This window comes from Pipra filicauda, unplaced genomic scaffold (assembly GCF_003945595.2).
Source record: "Pipra filicauda isolate LSUMZ 115617 unplaced genomic scaffold, ASM394559v2 scaffold84_size4826128_pilon, whole genome shotgun sequence".
Lineage (NCBI taxonomy): Eukaryota > Metazoa > Chordata > Aves > Passeriformes > Pipridae > Pipra > Pipra filicauda.
The window spans coordinates 4211030-4226693 of record NW_024105031.1 but is presented as its reverse complement, the minus strand read 5'-3'; the positions used below and the strand labels follow the sequence as shown (position 1 = coordinate 4226693).

At 43.8% G+C, this 15664-nt stretch overlaps 1 protein-coding gene across 1 annotated transcript in view; it reads right to left on the bottom strand.

The window, feature by feature from the left end:
* The window catches only part of JAZF1 (JAZF zinc finger 1), a 191887-nt gene extending 176609 nt beyond the window's left edge, over positions 1 to 15278 (bottom strand). The window contains exon 1 of the mRNA XM_027723782.2: positions 14951 to 15278. Within this exon, the coding sequence (XP_027579583.1) occupies positions 14951 to 15065 (115 nt within the window). The 5' untranslated portion in view covers positions 15066 to 15278. The remainder of the gene's footprint in view (positions 1 to 14950) is intronic.
* Between the last annotated feature and the right edge of the window lie 386 nt (positions 15279 to 15664).

Below are 15664 nucleotides of genomic sequence, written 5' to 3'. Positions count from 1 at the left end.
AACAAGTAACACAAATCTTATAAAACCCCAGACCTATTAGCACTGTGTAGATAAAAGTAGTTTTGATTTTATTCCAATCTGCTTTGTAAAGGGCCTTTCCCTTACCTCACTAAACAGAATCTGCACCAGTAATGCTGGTTCACAGTTACACAGAGACAAAAACATGCAAATTCCACTTCTACACTGTATTTAATTAACAGATTCATCTCTTTTGTAGTCCATATATACACAGAAAAGCGTTGGCTACTGCTCACAGACAATGATTTATCTGTTCACCTGTAGTCAGCTAAAGTAGTGGGAAATAGCAAATAAAAATACTGGACTCCAAATCCAGGATCAACTAACTTTAAAGCTGGGTGCAGAAAAGAAATTATGGAAGTTGGACACAATGCAGAAATCTCTATCTAGTGGTAAGGCATTGTTGTTTTTATAACTCACTTTTGGCACCTACCTTCCCTTCTTTGGGAACACTGTGTACATGCTGAAAAGGAGAAGTTAATCCCGACACCTTGTATTCACAGCTATCTATGGAGTGCAGTGCTGGTAACCCACACTCAGGAAACACGGAACACTGCTTTCATTTTCCTATAACCAATTTAAAATAGTAGCACCATTAAGCTGACACCAAAAGTATACATCATCAGGAAAAGATTGTATTTGAAAACCTTACTTCTCATCAGAAGACCTCTGGATATGCTGCTCCCTCAAAACTGGAACTGATAAAAATCAGCCAACCACATACACACACTCACTCAGCATGAGAGTTGTAGATCACAAAACGTGTAAAAACTTGTTCCTTCTCAGGAAATGCCCACAATTGATCCTCAGATTCAAGCCCAAATGTTAAAATACCACAAAATACCACTGTGCCATTTATCTAATTCTTTAAACTGCAAACATCAGTGCGATTATCTGAGCACTTGAAAACGACTGACGAACACGCACTTAGCAACATATCTCATTACTACTACATTTTTGTGGCAGGCAGACATACAGATGTTTCTCTGTTCTCCTCCAACCAAGATACCTGCTAAGTCTGCATCTTCCCAAGCCAGCCAGTGTGTTATTCAAGCCATTCTCATAAGGTCACATCATCATTACAACACATCCTAAGCGACAGAAATAAAATTACATCCAAACAAGTTCCTACTATATTAACAAGTCCATCAAATCACTAGAAATGCAATGTTCTTAAACATGTGCTCCAGCACAGAAACAGGTCCGTGCTCTCCTCTGCGCCATCTCGAGAAACAGCAGCCAAGAAGGAAGGATGTAGCTGCCTCTACTCAGATCTACCTCTTGCAACCATGTCTTCTCTTCCTCAGGTCATCAGGTGGGGAGAATAGCCAAGATCAGTTTAGCCTGTAAAAGTACTACAGATTAGTACCATCGATCAGTTTTGTTTAACTAAACCATATACTTCAATATTAAAAAGCACCCAGGACCAAAATGAGACACCATGAATAACCTTTCAGTTTCAGCACTTCCTAAATATCAACCGCCCTACAAAAGAATTTCATGCTAATTATGTGAAAACTAGGGTACGTTGTCATCTCCCAAATCACTAGTTCTCCCCTCTCAAAGTAAAAAAACCTGTGTATCCACAGTCAAAGTCCTACAAACAGAGCAATGTTGTGCTTTGCGGTGGGATGGACGGCTTCACAACCAGAGGCACCAAACAGGGCCTGTGTCTCAGCATCAGCTGGTATCTCTTGCCCATATGATGGCTCGCCCTGAGATATCATACAGGCAAGCTTTGTTTCATGGAACTCACATGGACAGATGCTCAATCAGAAGTATGTTCTGCCCAGGTAAACTCGTACTGCTTAGGACATGATTACTCACTAGCTCTTTTGTTTGTAGGAATCCTCTTCCACATCCCACTGCACAGCCATGACACCACATCAACTAGTAGAGAGCAAGGAGATGGGAGGACTGTGAGACTTCAGCTCTATCTACCTAATAATCAACAACATTTGATACTCCACTGCAAGGACACCAACAGAGAAAGCAGACCTCTTTTGCCGTGGTCTAAGATGCTTTGGGGCTCAAAATATATAACATGGAGTAGTTCAACTTGATGCATTCTTTTCAAATGGGGGACAGGCAATTTGCTGTCTCAGATACTTGTGTAATGGAAGTCTGTCTTGGAGAGGAATCCAAATCAGGTTTGTATCAACCCAAATACAAGTGTGAAACCTTCTGATAATGGTCTTCATGCTTACGTTCTGCTCTTCATAAAATGTCAGGGGAAAAAAATCACAAACCAAATCCAAACCAATAATCTTGCTTTCTTGAGTGCTTGTTATCAACCCTGCCTACTGGATTCTAAAAATTGCCATCATGCAAGATGTTCAGTTGCTTAACTACAGAGGTTCAAAAGTAGAAATGGGCATCAATGGGCTCACAGTGAGGAAATGAGCAACAAGTCAGGAATGGAGGTCCACAAAAACAGACTGCCTCTCAGATAAGCTATTATTAAGTCTGTTCTACCAAGCCACCTACCTATGACAACAAGGTAGAAAGCAACCAAAGGCTACCCGGAAGGAAAGGCTTTTATTATCTTGAAAAGAGATCTGTTCTACTGTGGAACCACTAGAAAGAGAAAGGGGAAAAAATAAAAATAAATAAAGCAAAAAATCAGTTCTGCCACATCAGCAACAAACCAATGTTTGTTTAGGACGGATGGCCACTAGCCCAGCATTTAATGAATTCAAGGACTCCAAACAGGATGGCTTTAGAACTGACTTTAAGAGAAAGCCTACTGCATTCTTGGAAGAACAAGAAGAGGATATGTCATATTTGAGAAGGACATTGCTTACTTCTTCTCCAGGAGTGCTTCAGCGCACATAGTAACAATTGAGTGCTTCGAACTCAGCCCTTCAGATTGAGCATTCAATTCTCAGTATCCTCACCAGTAAAGCTAAGCAGAAAAATTCAAATCTCAGATATGTAAAATTCTGCTTCAAAATGAAAATATGGAGGGGACTTATCCACATCCAGATCATTAATGATACTCTTAAGGAGCACAATCTACATAAAATGAGTTAAAAATTAGCACCATGACAGGTCACCTGCAGAGGAGGGAAATTCAAAAGAGGTATTGAGGCAACTTGAAAAGGTAGCTACAATAAGCAAGAGAAATGATCTGTTATGAGGAGGTGTTTAGTAGTATGAACAAGAGAGGTTTTCAGGATAAATTAGATAAGGACTTTGCAGGCAGTGAACTAAGCATACTTATGACATCCATTAAGAGCTCTGAATCTCATCAAGTACATGCCTCAAGCAGACTGCCTGAATGAACCCAAGCATCCAACCCTTAAGTGAGTCAGGAGAGACTGGCCTGTATACTTGCTCCAGAATTAGAGATGTGTCTGACTAGCAAGCAAAAAAACTGTTTCTATTCTGTCCAGCTTATGAGACTCAAAAATCCCAACCAAGACCTCATTAAGAAAGCAGACTTCTTTGTTTTTCACAAACTCCTTTTCTTCCTTGCTTCAATTTCACATTTCTTGTTTCAATTTCACCTTTCTTCATCTTTACTCCTTGCTACACTCTGCTTCTTTGTTTTGTCAGAAAGGCACCTTCTCTACTGATATGGTTAATGTACTAACACGAGGCCTGAACAACACAAGTACAGTATAACCTACTATTATGTCTGTGTTCAGTGTCCTGTTCCTAAGCCACACCTGCTCTACAGAGCACCAAAAATAAATTAGAACAACCAGCATTGACAAGAAAAGAAGGCTTCCAGACTTTACAGGATGAAGCGGTTCAGTGGTTCCAGCACAGAAAAGCAGCAGCAGCAGCCGTGATAGAAAGGCTCCAATCAACCACTCATCTGTGGAGCAACAGGAGAAGAGAACAGAATGAACAGTCAGAAGGGTCAGCAGCAGGTGAGCACACACACCGGATGGAGATTTCTAATTTTTTTTTAAGCAGTAACAGAACAGAAGGCAATTTCTGATTTCGCTAAAAAGCCTAAACCAGGTACCCACCAACTCTATACAGAATGCACGTGTAACATCTTTCTTACTATGCAAAGGATAAACCACTCTGAGGCATCAAGAACCACAGTCTGTGGTCTGCATGTATGTGTAACAGAATGCTTTGCTGAGCATAACTTCTTATCAAAAGCTAAACACTACTGGAACAGAGTTTCCTCTATGGACAGTAACACTGAGTTATAGAATTTATAATCCCTTTCCTTCAACCATCAGTCAGGGCTTGGCAGATTAAAAAAAAAAGGTGATGAGAGGGGTTGAATTTTCCTCATTTAGTAAGCAAAGCTAGGACAGAACAGAAAAAAGATGTAAAGGTCCAACTTTATTCCACAGGTCAACACAGACAAGAAAAAAATTTAATTTCACCCCCTGGTTTGTATGATGTTTTTTCAGTCATGAAAGGATTACTAATCCCACACAAGTGTCTTCCCAAACTAAATATACTGGAAGGTTTGGGTTTTTATTTCATACCTCTGCAGTTTACTATCTAGGGTCAATTTGCCAAAACTGAACTAGTATGTGGGCTGTTCCTAACCTCCTCTCTTCAGTTCTCACTTCTTATCCTAACGACCTGCAGCTCTGCAGGCCTCTGAAAGAAACATTTACTTTGTCTTCAATTACAATTAATATTTTAAAATTACACAAGCAGAAAAATTAGCATGAATTATTGTTCCTAATTATTGATATAACAAGTAGAATGGCATACCTTAACTGCAAAAAAAAAATTTAAATTATTACATCACACAAGTTAACAAGACTTTCCAGAAAACCATATACTCAATTTCATGCCATGGTTCTAGCCACACAACATCACTAGAGATTATAAGCATGCTTTTAATGTTTATGCACACCTGCTACTACAGAACAAGCATTCCTTCATTTCCAGAACGCTTGGTGGTAGTAAGCAATCCTGTGGCTGGAACACTGTGTCATTAGCAAGAATAGAAAGGTTCATTAACTGCACACCCACCAGATTTCTGAGGTCAGTGGCATAACATAGAATTAGGGTGACAGTGCTACAGGAACTACACTTTCTATGCAGGTACCAATTAACCCAATGTATCTCCAGAACATTCATTAAGCTTATAAATCAATATTCATTTTCATTATATTTGTTTCAATATTTGAAATGCATTTGAGGCTGTACATACAGCTCAGGTATAGGAGGAACGGATATAAAATTTCTTGCCCATCTCTTTCTCTTCTAACTCAGAGATATGAAAATTGCTGCAGAAGTAAAATTCATCAGGTAAAATCTACTCAAAGGATTTTTTTTTTAATTTCATTAAAATCCAACTACTTAATATTAAAATACAAGAACGCAACCAAAAAAATCCACAGAAGGTAACAGCAACAAATACCTTTTCCCCATCCTGTGCATCCAGTTATTGTTGCATACCTGAAGAAGCTCTTCGTATTTACCCTGGCTCTGGAAGCAGGTTGAGCAAGCCACTAAAACTCCCTGGCATATAACCACGTTCCAGCTCACAGTGTCCAACACAGACTATCTCACCTCTCAGTCTGGTCTAAAGAGAGCCCTGGGTAACTGCCCCAAGGTAACTGTCAGCAAAGACTGGGTATTTGCTTTGTTCTGATGGCAGGCTCCTCACAGTCGCACAAGAAAATCTGCCAGCAAGAAAGGGGTTATTCTGGATAGATGAAACGAGAACAATACGTAAGGTACAGGCAGCTAACTCTCTGGGTAGCTCTCGCAGGACAGAGACCAAAATCTGGAACCCCTGCCAAATACGGCTGCCGAAGATAAAGCGTGAGGACTGATACGGCTACAGTGTCAGCATTCCCATCTATACGAGAGTATTCAGTCAATTTATGAGATTTTCTGAGGTAGAAGGAAAATACAGTTACTACCGATGGTAGGACTGTGTGGAAAGAGTCCTACAGCACAGCTAGAAAGTCTCTCTAAAGTACACAAAGTGCTTACAATAAGCCTGGGAAAATGAAGACTCCCTAGCATAGTCTCTATATGAGTGGTTAACTGTTATTTTATGCATCTTACTTGAGATCTTAACAACTCTCACATCACCCAGTTAACACAGTACAGCCATCAATGATATCTGCAAGGTAGTAGACACTCAACAGCAAGTCATAGAAGCTGCAATACTCTTCCAACAGATTGCTACAAAAACACGTAAACTTCCAAGGTTTCCCTAAAATTTTGTCACCAGATTTACTTGTATCAATGTCAATTTTTTTATTTGAAGACAAAGGAAGTAAGGGCAGACCTCAGTAAATTGGTATGCAGCTTTCACCTGCCAGCAGGTAAGCATCTGAAGTCTTCATGAAGCCTTTAAATTAATTTTCAGGTCACATCCATAGCACTAATACACACGCACATTGATGAAGATACACAGCAGAATTACATCAAAATAAATTATTGAAATAATTAAATAGTGTTGTTTTCTTCACTTAATGTCCATAAGGGGCTGAGTTCACATTCATGTATCCATGGCAGTCTCATATAGCAGTGAAACTGGATCTCTTGCATCTTAAATGCCTGTTTCTGGGTTATGGCTTCTATTGGGATAATTCTGAGAAAGTAAGACAGTGGCTACATTACATACGGCTGAAGAAAGAGGTGATACTTTACATCCATTTCTCCTTTCCACAGCACACTTGGGTATTTAGCAGTTCAAATTTTATTCACAGAATATTTACTATTGGTCAAAATACGTTGGGAAAAAAATTTAATTTCCATAAGAAACAGAAACATTTGCAGCTTACTCAAGTTTGACAAAGTAGTCAGGGCAGGTATTTCAGAAGTGTCCAAATATTTTCTAAAACTAAAACATTTTGTTGGAGCAGTTTCAGCAATGCCAATATTTCAAAATTAAACTACTCAGTTTTTCATAAAAAACTCTTAACAAATGAGATGGCCTTTATTAGCACACAGTGAAATCTTCCTCAAAATCAGAAGAAATGTTTCAAAATTCATCCACAATTAAATTCTAATCTCTTTGGTCATAGGGAACCGAGCGCCTCGGCTTCAAAATTCCATTCAATTCTTTTCCTTAAAATGACACATTTCCTCTTCTATGTCTACCACATCCTTTGTAAAACAAAGTCAATTCAGTCTTTAATGAATTATAGTATCTGAAGTGAGATGGTACAGTAGTAATGTACCCATCCTGTGCACTCGTCGGAGACACAAAGAGCACTACGGTGTCATCAGCATCTCAGGTGAAGAAATCCTTTTATCTTTTTTATCAGGGCACAAAATAAAGAAGGAGCCTTGTAAGAATTCAGGGAATGCAAATATTAGTAGCAAAGAAAAACCATGAAACCACAAACTGGAATATTTCTTCTATTCTACAGCTCTAAATATTGGTCCAGCACCTCATAACTAAAGTATAATAAACTGTATGTACTTCCTCAAAGCATTTCCAAGTCTCAAGATAGAATTAGACACCAAAAAAAGGAATTGGTTGTTAAATTTTTATTGTGAAGTTATTCACTGAGACGGTCCTTTAAAAGCAAGGACTCTTTTTTGTTAAACACAGTTGATTATCAAATCAATTCTCTAATTGATGCCACTTCAAATTAACATGAAAAATCTTTGTCTCTGCCTTTCTCAAAGTGTACACAGTAGCTATCTTCTTAAATGGTTATAATCCAAATTCTGAATTACTGGTGCTTACTAGAGATAAATAAAATTAATTCACAGTGAAAAACAGCTTTTTCGAGAAAAAGAATTAAAAATAAAGAAAAAATTGCACTTTAAGGAGCAATGAAGTGTACACTGGAAGCAGCAGGCCTCTAGTGCTTGTTTCTTTTGCATTAAAGTATTCTGCACCTTGACACAAAATATTTCTGATTACTTGCTTGTATTTGCATTATATTCTATAAGAGGAAGGAACGTTAGGTAAGATTTTCTCACATTGAACAGATGTTTCTTCATCTTCTAGCATCACCTCTTTCTCAAATTATTTTTTACTATACAATTATTATTTTTTATTATACAATATTACATTCCCCAAGTAATTATGAAGTGAAAAAAGATAATTTGACTGGCAGCCACTTGATGGTTTTACGATTCTCATACGGACTACAGGTTGGCTATGAAAACATGCTCTGAAGGCCTGAAGAGGAGACATGATAACCACTATAAATTTGACCCTAAAGGTAAGTATGTGCTATGCAAGTGAAGTGTAATGCTACTTCTACAAGTTATCTAATGTTTCTTCAGGTTTTCATTTTCCAACTCTTGTGTAGATCTGCTGGCACACAAGAAGAGCAATACCTGCCATAGGTAGGGATATAGCCCTGCAACAAGCCTCACCCAAAGCCAATCCAGTGGGCAGAAAAAAAAGGAAAGATCCCTACTGGGCTTATGTGAGAACTTCAATCTTAAAAAAGAAAAATCAGTTTGCAGCATGTTCACAGATGTTTGTTTTCAGCCCTTTCTTTGTAGAAAACATAGCACTCAAGCTTTACACAATTAAAACACTATGTCTTAGCCTCCATGTACTTGGTAACCTCAAAACAAGAACAAATTTCATGTCACAGGAGTATAAAAAATTACGTTTTAGTCAAAGTTTAACAGCAATTCCATTTTCCTCCATACAATTAATATATTCTAGAATTTGTTGCAAGTGTTGCATTTACATTTTATCACAATTTAAATTCAAACCCAAAGAGCAAAAGAAACCAGACTTGTAAGTACAAAATAATCAAAGACTCTGCTCTGCTCGAGATTATATGTGGGGAGGAAAAAGTTCTGATTAGAACTTTTAGTCAAAAAGACTGATAGAAAAGCCTTCCTGAAATAGAAGGGCCTTCCTCCCCACACCAACTTACAAAGCGATAACCAACATCCTTGGAAAATAGATCCTTCCACCTCTCTGTGAAATGCATTTTCAATAAGTAACAAAAATTACAGCTGTAGAAGTACTGGGCCGAGGATGAACTTCAGATAAGTGTATCCATAAATGTAAAAAGTTGTTTCCCAAGAACAATAATTAGCACTCTTGCTGAGGTAAATACACATAATTTTTCACTTATTTTGCAAGGACACACATTCATGCACATTACTGGCAACTGTGTACAGGTCTGTCCTCTGATTTCCAGATGCTGATCAGAGCATTCCATGTACCTAGTTGCCACATCACTCTTGGTGTAAAAAGCCTCAGGCTAAGATCTACCACCTTTCAAAACAGCCAATCTCTGCTCCAAATGTTAAATTATATATTGAGCAAATGCTAAGAGAGAGTTACATGATGGTAACCACTCAAATGACGTTCACACTCTTCTGAAGAGCTCAGCTTTAGGAAACAAAATCTGTCGTACAGATTTAAGTTTTCCAGGCCTTCCATAACTGCTGGTGTGTAGCCTCTCATCCTCATTTTTAGCAACATACAACGGTTGCATCTTCTTATGCTTGTTTTATACAACATGCTGTGGGCTCCCATATAGAAGCTGTCATCTCTGTCATACTGCACTTTATCCAAGATACTGGTGGAAGTCTAGGTAACACAGGAGAGGGGAGCAAAGCACACGTTTTAGAAATAGCAAATGCCATTTTTGCATGTGCTCCCAGCCTACTCATAATTCAACACCTTTTACTATCCAAGTGAAGACACTGCACAACTGTTATTAGCATTTCTAAAAAATACTGAAAGGGACAACTTTAAGCAATCTGCATGTATTCAGTCAATGGATTATTCAACTACTCGAGCTCTTTGCTGTGAAATCTGGCCCCATGACTGCATAATATTAAATAAGAATTGAAGTCACTAAAGGCAGCAGATGTCAAAGCCACTACCAGACATGGAATTTCATAGCCTCTTTCCCCCTCCATATGACCTGAACTTTCCAGATGGTTAGTATTTTATATGCAAGATTTTAGTCTGTCTTCTGCAATTTTTTTTTTTTTTTACGGAGGAAGTTTTATTTTTCCTGCTAATTCTACCACTTAGGAAAGTAGCTGCCTCTGCTCTCACAGCAAGTACTGTTATATTGCAGGAACCATTCTAGTACTTGGGAATCACTTGAATTTGATGAAAAGCATCATAACTCCTAGTTCTGAGGGCAATACTACACAAATACCCCTCTAAAAGATATCCAACGCTGGAACTTCTTATAAAGCTATGACAAAATGTTCAGCGACAGTCAATCATCTTAGTTTGTGCAATCACTGTATAAGCAGGAGGTCTTTTTTCTTCCCTTCCAATTGTTCTAGCATTTTCAGTGCAGTACAACTAACAAACTCTACTTCCGCTGAAGTAAGAGTGTCCTCAAATTTATCTTTTATATCTCTTCATATTCACTCTTCCACCTCTTCTAGCCCACCACCACATGTTTGGACGCTCATTTCATCCACATCCATTTCCTCAATGCTTGATGAGTCTCGGGAAAAGCAAGACTGCTCACATGAGCCACAGAGCTACACAGGTGTGTATGGCACGTCAGTACTTACGATGAACTAAGTGAACACACAGTGGTTCATACAAGCAACAACCTCATCTGACTTAAAAATATTTTACTATAAATACAAAGCAAAAATTAAAATGAATAAATGGATGTTGTCAAAAGTTGATGAAGAAAATTCAGTAAAAATATTGTCTCTTCAACATCAGAGTGAACCTTGTATTAGCAACTAAGGAGCTACCTGACCTGCCACTCTAAAGGGTGCAGTTCAACTACAGACAGACTGAGGGAGAAACAAAATGGGGGGAGGGGGGAGAAAGATTTGCCCCCCCCCAAAAAAACCAAACCAAACAACCCACACTGAAGTGTGCGACTCTCTGGACTTCCTGGACTTCTATGATGACCTGAAAGTGCCCCAGAAGACTTAATGTATTTTCAGAAACACTCTGTGGAACTAGAGGTGTTGGTCTTAACATTATTGCTGAAGACACTACAGGACAGCAGAAATACAATAAAATTTGCCATGTTGCCACAACTAATTAAGTATTCCGTAGTTTGGAATTGGTGGGTTTGGGGTTTTTTTTGCTCTTCTCTTGGCAGTACTCTAGGGAATTGACTGGATTTGGTCTATTCCATTCAACAGTGTTGAATTTGCAAATTATAGTAAATTTGGCCTTTTGCTGCCAGACTAGAGATATCAAAAAAGTCAACGAAACTACCTGCAAGGGATCAGAGCAGACAAAACCAAGAGGCAGGGAGATGGCCAAGCAAGGCAGACCAAAAGCCCCCCTTCTCAGCACACTTGCAGAGAAGGTAATACCATTTCAGGTTGCTTGGACAACATGCTGGTAGAAAAAGTTGACAGAGAAGCATTTACATATCAGCAATTTTAAATCAGTGTCCACTTCCAGCTGTGAGCCACAGAAAATGTGAATACACCACTTGGTAGTATTGCTACAGACTACAGAACATAGTCTCATTGCAGAGGATACCAGTAGGGCCTGCCATACGAAAGACTCCAGAGCAGTGCTCCTGAGCTAGTCCAGTTCTTCACAAGTCTTTAACCTATAAATGCAAAACCCAGAAAGCAGCTGATATGCTGATGGGCACCACCTCAGAGTTGATATATTTCATCCAGAAGCCACAACTCTCCCAGGATATATGCATTAATGCTTTTTCAAGTAACTGGTAATTTATCAGTTGAGCATAAGATGTAGGTGAAAAAACTCCACACCACTGTCAACTTAATTATTTCATTATCATGTGATTATTCATTAGTATGAACTAAGAAAGCAACTGCAGAATCACTCAGAAACCAATCATATTCTGTCTCCAGAATGTCACAGCAGTGTTTCACAGAATGGATGAGGCTGGAAGAAACCACAGTGGGTCATCTGGTCCAACTTCCCTGCTCAAGCAGGGTCATCCTAGAGCACATGGTACAGGATTGCATCCAGATGGCTCTTGAACACCTCCAGTGAGGGAGACTCCACAACCCCTCTGGGCAATCTGCACAGTCACCTGCACAGTAAAGAAGTTCTTCTTCATATTCTGGTGGAACTTCTTGTGCATAAGTTTCTGCCCATTGCCTCTTGTCCTATTTCCTTATACTAAGTTGAGCTTTATTTGCAAGGTTGATCCAAAAAAAAGATCCTTGAAAAGGGTTCACTCTGACTTTTTCAGAAACACAGTTCAGCTCTGAAAAACAACCACACTCCCACCAGTGCTCCACTACTGATGTGAACGATTAACCCATCCCATGAAACGTGGCAAAGCAGCAGCACTGCAGCAGCCAGACCAGCTAGAGCTCCTTGCCATACACGCCTCCCCACACACAGCTGTTTGCAGCATCAAGTTTGTTATCTGCACTGTAACACCATCTGCCCAGCAATCATCCACTTCAGTTTAAACTAATAATGGAATATAACTCAATCAAGTTTTCTTCATTCCTGCAGCACACACAGAATGCCCAAAGCAATCTATTTTTATATGGCATGTTACTCTTTGCTCTATATGCCAAAAAATACAGTCAATTTTTAAAGCAACAAATTTCAGCGCACATTTCTAGGCCTGTATGACAATAAAAACTGGATGCTGTTTGCATCATCTCACTGAGAAAGTAATTCCAACATAAGCTCCTATTCGGACATTTACTTCTTCATTTCCCAGTTGCCTTCAGAAAGGTTAGTCACCTTTTGGCTGAGCACTTAGCTGGTGAGTTTTCATAGACTATCATCCTTCAGGCTGTGCTAGGAGTTCCTCGCACAGACCAAACCACAGACTTGAGCCATCATGTACGAACTGGGATCCACACTGGGTGTCACAGTTTCAACTCCCTACTGATTTTTGTCAGTGTTTGACACAGGTAACATAACATCGTTGCATCTTGTATTCACAAGCAGGTCAAGTGCAACGGGTTGTCACGTGGAAGTGAAACATTAGAAATCAAGCAAAGGAACCTTATGTCTTTCCTCACCATTTTGTGCTCAAATCAGCTGCATATGTGTAACAACGTATGTGCAAAGTCTCAGTTGTGTGTCCTGCAAGTCTTGGCAAATGACACACTCTATTAAATGTGCATGTGTGCAATCCGTAATACTTCAACTCTGAGATAAAGGAAAAACTAATGAATGCTGGCTATAGAATTAAATATGAAATTATAAAAAAATTACAGCATTTCAGCATAAAGTTCTCTTCTCTGTGGAGAAGTCTCAGATCACTGATCGGGGATCAAGCAGCAATGCACAGACCACATGGGCAGGACCGTATCTTTTCTAACACCCTGTGGGCTGTGGCACCTAAGGGCTGATAACCCCTCGAGGGACGCACAAGATGACTTATGAACTTTCATTTTGGCGAACTGTTTCCCCTAAGCTTTTCTGGTATAATGTGATGCACGGTATAGGAAAAGCTAAGAATCTGAGATTAAAAAAAAACCAACAACATTACAATGGCATGCCTGCACCATGTCAAGTCATAAATTACAGAGTTTTATGGTATGTGGTTTTGCTACCTCATATAAGGCATCGTGATAATTATGAGAACCACACCTTTCATCTCACTGACCTATAATGCTAGATTAATGTAACGTTACACTCACAATTTCAGCTTGAGTGATTTTTTTCAGGTTTTCAGGCAGGCTTATTAAAACTTAATAAACTGAAGTGCACGCTAGCTTCGTTTTGTAGCAGCAATTTGTTTCCTCATACTTCTAGTGAAACACGTGAGTCTCTGGCCCCTGGGTACTTAAAACTTCTGTATTTTTCCCTCTGGTTTTAAAACTTTGTCTGCTTCAAAGAACTAGTTCGGGGTTTTTTGACAGTTCAAGCGTTGTATTTTACTAGCAAAAAAAGAAAGTCGGGAAGCTCCAGAGAGGAAGCAAGCAGCCCAGCAGCCAAGGCAGCACACCTGCCGAGGCCGGGGAGGGAAGGTGCGGAGCGGCGGCAGCGCCGTGTCCGGCTGGGGACGAGATGCTGTGCCGGCAGACCTTGCGCTCCAGCACGCCTGAGGCCCGGCCGGGTGCAGGCAGGCCGGTCCCGCCGGAGGTGGGAGAGGGAAAGTTGGCGCCCGCGGCCGGCCGGGAGCCGCACCGCCCCCTCCTCCCCCGGGCACCGCCCGCGCTGCCGAGGGGCGGCCCCGCCGGCCCTGCGCACGCTCCCGCTCGCCGCCCATGAGGCGCCCGCGCCGGGAAGGCACTGACGAGTCATCGCCCCGCCGCGTCCCCGCCCCCGCGGCCCTGGCGGGACGGGAGGCCGAAGGGAGCGGGGGGCGGCGGGGGTAGCCCGCAGGTGATGCTCCGGCGCGGCGCTGACCGGCCCGCCCTCCGCGGCCTGGACTCTGCGGCTCAGGGCAGCGGGTCCCGCCCGGCGCAGCCACCTTCGCCTGCCTCCCGCCCACCCGGCGCCGGGGGCTGCGCCGGCCCCGCCGCCGGGCGCTCCCTCCACGCCCACCGCGCCGCCGGCCCCGCGCTCCCGCACGCCGGTGCCTCCGCCGGGAGGCGCCTCCCGCGCTGCGGCGGCCGGAGCGCGACCCGTGCTCCCCGCCACACCTAGCAACAGCGCTGACAGGACGCAGTGGCGGCGGCGGGAGGAGGAGGAGGAGGAGGAAGCGGAATGGCTGCCGCGGCGGCGGCTCCCTCCCTCCCCGGAGCCCTGACAGCCAGCGCCGGGGCGGAAGCAGCAGGCGGCGTGCTGTGCCCGTCCTCCTCCCTCCTCCTCCACCGCCGCCTCCTCCTCCGGGCTCCTGCGCTCCCTCCTGCCAATGCAAACTAACTCCCCCTCGCCAGGGCCGGCGGGCTGCACGCCTCCCCCGCACCCACCCATGCCGCCGCGCCGCACGCCGCCGCCTCCCCAAGGAGCGCTCCACGTCGTCTGCAGGACCCGCTCCTGCCACTCCTCACCCACCGCCCGCCGACCTCCCTCCCCCGGCGGCCGCCGCCGCCGCGCCCCGGCTGCCGCTGCACCTTGTGCCCCCCGCCCCGCACCGCCCCGACGCCGCACACGCGGCCCCCGCACCCCCCGCCTGCCCTGCCCTGCCCCGGCCGCGGCCCCGCGGGCACTCACCGATGTGGTTGTCCTCGATGTGCTCGATGAGCTCTGCCAGGGTTGGGAAGTGGAGCCCGCAGCCCCCGAACCTGCAGGCGTTGGAGAAGAAGGAGGCGGCGGCGATGCCTGTCATGGTGTTACATCGAGATCCCCCTGCGGTGCCTGCTCTGCCAGGGCCGGCGGCGGCAGGGCGGGGAGAGGCGGGGGCAAGGGGGGAACGGGACGGAGAGAGAGAGATGGGGAGCGAGAGAGAGGGAGGGTGGGGGTGGGGAGGAGGAGGTGGCGGCGGCAGCAGCAGCAGCAGCGTCGGGAGCGGCGGAGGGGAGGGACGGGCTGGGTGGGGGGAGATGAGGCAGCCGCAGCTGGGAGGAGGGACCAGCGCGGCTCTGTAACAGCTGTGCTGCCCCGGCGGCGGCCGCCGCCGGCGGGAGGAGCAGGGCACCCGCGCCGCCCTCCGCCGCCGGGGGACACCCGCGCCGCCGAGTCCGGCACCGCGCGGGGCCGGGGGGGAGCAGAGATAACTTTCCCCTTCAGCCTCTCGCAGGCGGCGGCTGGGCCGGGGGTTGCTCCTGCGAGGGGAGGGGATGGAGGGGAGATGCTCCGGGGTAGGTGCTGCGGCCGGGAAGGTGGCGCCCGCCCCAAGGGGCTCTCCCGGCCGCCGGGAGTTGGCTCCTAACGCCGTCGTCACCTCCACCGTCCCGGGGGGAAACAACCAGCCCTCGCCGAGGTCGC